This window comes from Pteropus vampyrus, unplaced genomic scaffold (assembly GCF_000151845.1).
Source record: "Pteropus vampyrus isolate Shadow unplaced genomic scaffold, Pvam_2.0 Scaffold561, whole genome shotgun sequence".
NCBI classification, from domain to species: Eukaryota; Metazoa; Chordata; class Mammalia; order Chiroptera; family Pteropodidae; genus Pteropus; species Pteropus vampyrus.
In genome coordinates this window covers 386,361-393,645 of record NW_011889342.1, presented here as the reverse complement: position 1 = coordinate 393,645, position 7,285 = coordinate 386,361, and the positions used below count along the sequence as shown (strand labels likewise).

The 7,285-nt window shown below is 50.4% G+C and overlaps 1 protein-coding gene across 1 annotated transcript in view; it reads left to right on the top strand.

Moving 5' to 3' along the window:
• Positions 1–2,788: 2,788 nt before the first annotated feature.
• The window catches only part of CCDC105 (coiled-coil domain containing 105), a 6,769-nt gene continuing 2,272 nt past the window's right edge, over positions 2,789–7,285 (top strand). Inside the window, exons 1-6 of the mRNA XM_011384125.1 lie at positions 2,789–3,358; positions 4,520–4,624; positions 6,034–6,232; positions 6,562–6,728; positions 6,862–6,957; positions 7,047–7,160. Of these exons, the coding sequence (XP_011382427.1) occupies positions 2,789–3,358; positions 4,520–4,624; positions 6,034–6,232; positions 6,562–6,728; positions 6,862–6,957; positions 7,047–7,160 (1,251 nt within the window). The remainder of the gene's footprint in view (positions 3,359–4,519; positions 4,625–6,033; positions 6,233–6,561; positions 6,729–6,861; positions 6,958–7,046; positions 7,161–7,285) is intronic.

Below are 7,285 nucleotides of genomic sequence, written 5' to 3'. Positions count from 1 at the left end.
CCAAGAGCAGAATTCTGTCCCCCATTTTATCACACTCATTGTAAAGAACAGGTGGTCCCAGCAAAGATGGCTGCAGAAAGGAATTTCTGTAAAGCAACCTTCATTATGAAAATCAGAGAGCTAATTTCACAAATATTATTCCCCATTGGCCTGAGTTAGGAATATTTGAGCTTCAGTATACTGGGAGAAGGGAGATGTGTATAACTATAAATATATATATGGGGGAGGAGAGAATAGGAAAATGGCTAGAGTGAAATCAAAACATGTTCGGCATGGATATCTCTTGGTGACAAAGTTACAGATAATTCTTATTCTCTTTATTATGTTTTTCAATGTGTTACACAATGTGCATACATTACTTTCATAGAATAAAAACAGGCTCATTTGTTAGCTTAAGAGAGGTATTTGAGTTTGAGGAGCAGTGAAAATTTTTCCCAGCCTTGGCTTATGTATGTAAACGTTTCTGTAGTGTTTTTGGAGCATCATGTCTGTTCAGCCACATGTAATTAAATCTCTCAGAGACGGAGAGTTAATCTCAGCCCTACTGTGGTTCCTTCCAGGCACCTGCTGTTTTAGATTGTTCAAGCTGCTATAACAGAATACCACAGACTGGTGGCTTATAAACAACAGAAACTGAATTCTCATAGATCCGGAGGCTGGGAAGTCCAAGATCAAGGTGCTGGCAGACTTAGTGTCTGGCGAGGGCCCACATTCTGGTTCATAGATAGCTGTATTCTCACTGTCTTCACATGGCAGAGGGGGCAAGGGAGCTCTTTGGGGCCTCTTTTATAAAAGTGCGAAACCCACTCATGAGATTTCCACTCTGTGACCGAATCATCTCCCAAAGGCCCCACCTCCAAGTACTATCACATTAGGGGTTAGGATTGAACATATGAATTGGAGGGAGGGGACACAAACATTCAGTCTACAGAAACTGCCAACCCAGGTTATGACCAGCAGGCTCTGAAAGCAGAGCAGAAGATGGTTCACCTATTCCTCAGACCCATATGTGGCAGGCTAGAGAAAAATATCCACAACGGGCCATCAAAGCCAGAAACTAGAAGTGAGTTTTAGAATTGAACACAGTCAAACTGGGGTTGGAAGATGAAAAAGGGGAGAAGTCACAGACTGAGCAATGGGCAGTAGTGTGCACCAATTTCAATGTTGGGACGATGGCAGCACTCACAAGGAGTGTGTGGGCATGAATAAGCTGAGTTAATTAAAAGCTAGAATAAGACAGACCACACCTCCTCTCACAGCCCTAATGAATTTCACAGAGACCAATGTCAGAACTAAATCCGCCATATGTAGGTGTGACACAAAAACACAAAGCAGTTTGGCACAAACACGACCCGAGGTAGGTGTTCCAGACGCCAAGCAGCAAAACGAGCCAGTGAAATCGTCTGGTTGAGAAAACGGAAGCACTACCTGAACAAAACGAAGGTGGATGGCTGAGTACAGAATGTTGTCCAAAGTGAGCTGCCTCCCCAGTTCTTTGTGAAACCCTCTTTGCATCTCCTGGTATTAGAAAAGCTCATTCATCTATTCAATTAATAAAAATGAAAAGTAAGCATTTGCATAGTGCTTACTCCATATTAGCCCCTGTGTAAGCACTTTACTCATATTAACTCATTTCGTTCATGTCACAATCCTATTCTCCTAGTTGATGGGCGAGGAAACAGAGGCACAGAGAGGCACAGAGAAATCACGTGACTTTCTCAAGATCATACAGATGGCAAGTGTCAGAATCATAATTTTAACCCAAGTTGTCCAGCTCCAGAATCTTGACCATGGTTTGAGACACTTACCAAATGTCCAAGTAAAGATGCCACTACTAGATGGAAACAAGGTGATATGGTGAAGAATTATGGGGGAGGGATGGAGGGCAGTTGTCTTTCTTCTTCCCCAGACTCTGCACTGCTTCCTATGTTGGAGGAATTCCCCATCATATGAGTCTCAGTGGGAAACAGTCTTTCTTCTGCCATAGAAACAGAAAGTTCAGGCGTGACTCACTTGCCCAGCTTCCTTGCAGCTAGAGCATGGCCAGATGACACAGTCTCAGCTAATTAGATGCCACTTTCGACCCTGAGAACTAAAGAGACAAAGAAGCAGTTACCATGGAGAACTGACTTAGTTGATGCTGCAGTAGCAGTGACATTTCGGGGGCGGGGGTCGGGAAGCAGACACAGCTGAGAGTTCTGCAGTGGTAGCCATGATGTCCTCAAGAGCTACCACATGTCTTAGCATTTTTTGGTTGTGGTTGTCAGGTCATTTTTTCTGTTTCTTGCACTAAAAATCCTGAATGATAGGAGAGAGTGGAGCTTAGATGTAGTGCTAAGGAAAGCCCCCTTTAAGATGGTGATATTTAAGCTGGGGTCTGAAGACTGAAAAGGAGCCAGCCATGGGAAAGACATGGAAGGGAGTATGCCGCGCAGAAGGAATAGCAAATGCAAAGCTTTGAAGTGGGAAAGAGCTGGATGAAGGCCCACTGCTGGAAGGTAAGAAACAACAGCGAGAGGTAGGCTAAATGAGGTCAGCTTTCTCAAGGAGCCATGATTCCAAGCCACCTCTTCCGAACTCCAAAGTAAAGACTACAACTAACACGCCCCCTTGTCGCCTTTCCCCTCCCCCACCTCTGGAACTCTGTCAGCACTCTTGCCAATGTTGTCATGGTGACGGGCGCTCTGTTTCACTCACTCTTCAGGCTAGGAAGGAGGTGCGTGTGGTCGGAGGCCCCTTCCTCTCCTCGTGGAGGATCTGGGCCAGGCTGGGGCACCAAGCAGGAACCATGCCGGTGTTGATAGCCCCAGTTGAGCACAGCCAGGACATGCGCGTAGGAGCTCCAGCATGGCGCGAGGCGGCCCGGGCCAAGATGCAGAAGGCACACCAGCTGACCCAGCGCTGTGGGCAGGAGGCAGTGACCATGTGGCAACCTAAGGACAGCGTGCAGGACCCGCACATGGCGCGTCATCTCTGCCGGGCTGCCTACATCCAACCATGGCGCTTCCACGTGGAAATGATCAAAGGCGGGGGCTCCGTGGAGAAGCCGCCGCCTGGCGAAGGCGTCACGCTGTGGAAGAGCAAGATGAAGCCACCGGTCTGGCACGCGCGCCTGCCGCTGCCCCTGACCCGCGATGCGCTCGCCATGCAGACAGCAGAGTTGGTGAACGCACACGCACGTGGAGCGCGCCTCACCGCCGCCCGCCTGTGCCGTGCGCAGCAGCAAGTCAACGGGCAGCTGCTGCTTCTGCAGCGCCAGCGTGAGGCTACAGACTACAGGCTCAGTGAGGTGCGAAAGGGCCTGCTGATTAACCAGCAGAGCGTCAAGCTTCGGGGCTACCGGCCCAAATCTGAGAAGGTGAGACAACTCCCTCAAGCCCGGTCGCCAAAACTGAGGCCCTTGATTAGGCTGGGAAAAACCCACCCCATAGAGAAAACACCCCTCCCAGGCCCCAGTTGCAGTGAGTAAGGACACCCCCATGATGAGGTTCCTTGGTCCCCAGGTCCCCAGTTGGAGAAGGATAGCCCCCCACGGGAGTGACATCCTCAGGCCCATTGCCCCAGATTGGGTATCCTTCCCAGTCCTCCAGCCAGGCAGAGAGGATGGGACCCCAGAGTCAAACTAGATGAAATTCTTCCCCAAGAGTGAAACCCACGAGCCCCAGCCCAGGCACGCAATCCACTCACCTAGCCCCCAGGCCCACAGAGTGAGACCCTTCTGTGGGCATAAGACCATCAATGCCCAAATCCAGTGAAATACCCAGCTGAGAAGAGTTGGGTGATGTCCTGGTTTCAACCCATGGAACTATCCTCAAAATGTTTTGTTTTTGTTTTTGTTTTTGTTTTTAAGAAAAAGAAAAATAAACAAGCCTCCCCCCAGCTTCGGGCCTCATGAGGGGTGGGGTGGAAGAAACAGATCCTGTCTATAGGCTGATACCCTCAGACCCTCAGACCCCAGACCCAAGATTTAACCCCCTAGCCAAGGAGAAAGAGTGACACCCCTAGTCCCAGTTCTGGTGAAATCTTCCCCGCAAAGTGAAATCCTAGACCTCCACCCCCAAGGGAGGAACATTCCAGTCTTCCTGGGGAAGAATGGAACCTTATTCACAATGGAATTCCTAGTGCTAGCCCCCAAATCCAGAGAGTAAGTCCCTCAAAAGACAAGTCCTTATCATCACTATGATGAGATCCCTGCACTTCTAGTCAGGGAGTTGAGGATAATACCACTACCAAGAAAGGGGGACCTCCAGCCTTAGAGAAGCCTCCCCCTCTAAGGTGAAGTCACCTCCATCCCAGCTCACTGGACTTCTCCCTGTAAAAGGGAGGAGCCATAGCCCCACTCTCCAGCTGATAAGTGAGCTTCCTGAAATGATAAAGTCTTCTCAGAAAGTGAGAGCCCCACAGGGCGAGAGTACCCCCTACTCCATTCTCCAAACCCAGGGTTTATGAGGTTGGCAAACCCTCTACCACCCCAGAAGAAGAACTCTCCTGAGGGTGTGAGAGTCTCTCCGCTCTTCAGGTCCCCGACAAAGCTGACAGTATGCTTACCTGGGAGAAAGATGAGTTAAAGAAGATGAAGAGGAAGATGGAGAAAGACATGGAAAACTCAGAGGCCTTGCTCAAGGTCAGGAATACCTGGAACCCAGTGAAGGGGCTATGGGGGGGGACCCCTGGCTGCCTAATGGGCAATTGCTCTGACCTTTGGGGACAGTAGCAACAGCAAGCATCTAGGCCCACCCATCCTGATCTGACATTTGCCATATTTCTGCTTCGCAAAATGGAAAAACTGGGGCTCTGAGGGGTAGAGTTGGACCTCAGAATAATAGTGAACACCCGCTCTGTGCCAAAGCCCTGTGCAGTCATTGAGTTAGCTCCTTAAAGCACTCTTGTGAAATAGAAGATTTGGTCCCCTTATTGGAGATGGGGAAGTTGAGGGGCACAGACTAGTCGTGGCAGGGCTGTGTTTGTAAGTGAGGTGCCTTTAACTTTTTCCAGGTTTAGTGAGGTACAATTAACCATTTAAAATTCCATATACACATATATATACTTAAAATGTACAACTTGATTATCCGATACATGTATACATTGTGAAATAATACCACAATCAAGGTAATTAACATATCCATCACCTCACATAGTTACGTGTTGTGTGATGAGAACACTTAAGATCCACTCTCTTAACAAATTTCAATTATAAAACACAGTATTTTAACTATAGTCACATTGTTGTATATTAGATCCCCAGAACTTAGTCATCTTGCATAACTGAAACTTTGTATGCCTTGACCAACAACTCCCCATTTCTCCCTCCACCCAGCCCCTGGCAACCACCTCCTATGATCTGCTTCCATGACTGTGACTCTTTTAGATTCCATATATAAGTGAGTCATGTAGTAGTTGTCTTTCTGCATCTGGCTTATTTCACTTAGAGTACTATCCTCCAGGTTTGTCGTCACAAATGGCAGGATTTTCTTCTTCTTTGAGGCTGAATATATATATTCAGAATCAGTAAGGGGGTGGGGGGACGCTGGGGACTGAAGAGGGCTCCCGATACTGATTAGAGAAGAGGAAGGGAGACTTGGAGGCTAGGGATTGGGAGGGATAAACCCTGAATGCAAGTTGAGGAGGAAAGAGATGGCACAGGAAGACAGAGATGTAGGTCTAGCCAGTGCTACTTCTCCACTGTGGAGATGAGGAAATCGATGGGGGAGGGGCTTTCTTGGGGTGCCAGGGCAAAGCCAGACCCAGAACTTAAGCAATTGACATCCAGGACAGGGAAGCTGCCACCAGCCCCTACTGCTCCCCTCCTCCCTCATTGCTGAAGGCTTCTGGAAAGAGGGTGAGAGGGTGGAGTGTCTGAGCTTCGATTTGGAAATCACTCTTTTGAGCCACAACAAGAACTGAAAAGGGTCAATTTAGAGGCAGAAACACTTTGCAGCCTCCAGCAGAAAAATCAATTCCAGCTACCTCCCCGCAATATCCCCACTCACTTTCTGCCTTCACCTCTGCCTCTCTCTCCTTCCTTGCCCTCAGACCCTGGCCTCCTGCAGGGACACTCTGGCCTTCTGCTGTAAGGAGAGGCTCCAAGCTGTGGACTTAATGAACCAGCCACTGGACAAGGTTCTGGAGCAGGCTGGCCACCATTCCTGGGTGAACCTCTCCAGCCTCCCCACCACGCACATTCAGGGCCAGAAAATGCCTCCTCCAGACCCTGTGGGCACTTTTACCCCAGGTAGGCGTCCACAGAAAGGAGTCCACTACAGTGGGTATCCGCCCACTCTTTCCCTGGGGAAATGATCCCCTAGACCAGCCTCCAGCTAAGCCCGCATTCTGGATTAGTTCTTCCTCCTGTGCACTCCTGCTTCCCACACGGCTCGGTCACTCCCGCAGACTACTCATACTCACCCCACTAACCGTCCCTCCCCTGGATTTACTCCCAGTCCCTCAGTAAAGCCCCTTCGCCCACCACCCACCACCACGTGAAAACAGAGAGGGGGACGCAGAAAGCCAGAGTGGGGGAAAGGAGGGAGTAGCGCCCCACCGCGTCCCTCCCTCCCGCAGAGTGCGCCACGGCTCTGTATGAAGCCAAGCGACTGTTGATGGAGTCCAAGGACACCTTGCAAGAAATGGCAAAGAACGAGGAGGGCATCCGGGAGCAACAGCAGCAGATAAGCGATCGCGTGTGCGCTTCGCTGACCCAAAAGATGCGCGAGACCTCGGAGCTGAAGGTGCGGACAGCAGGAGCCTCTCGCAGGTGGTGGCTGAGGGCTAGGATGGGAGAGTACCGAGGCCAGAGAAGGGCGACGCAGGAGGAGAGGGGACAGGAAGCCAGCGTGATCTCCCTGTGCTCAACCCAACCAGGAAAAAATGAACATGACCTTAGGACTAATGAGGGGAACTATCCACCGGTGCACAAAATTCAACCAAGAGATGTATATCACCCGCGGTTTCATCAAGGTATGGTTTGGGGAAAGGGTCTACAGGGATGGGGCCGGGGGCATCCGCTTAGGATAGGCCTCACTGCTCCGCACACCTCACTCCTGCAGGGTCCTCTGTCAAAAAATTACCTGGAGACTCGAGAGAAGCTGGACAGACCCCTGGTTCGCGTGTATCAGAGACACGTGGGCACCCAACTGCCTGAGGCCAAGCGCCTCACCCAGGTACACCCCTCGCGGTCCCAGTTCCGCGTCTCCCCGTCCTCTCTAGGCGCGGCCTTGCCCTGGGAAGACTCCTTCCTCAAACACACCTGGCCCAGGTAAGACCCCCTCACCCAGGTTTGTCAGTC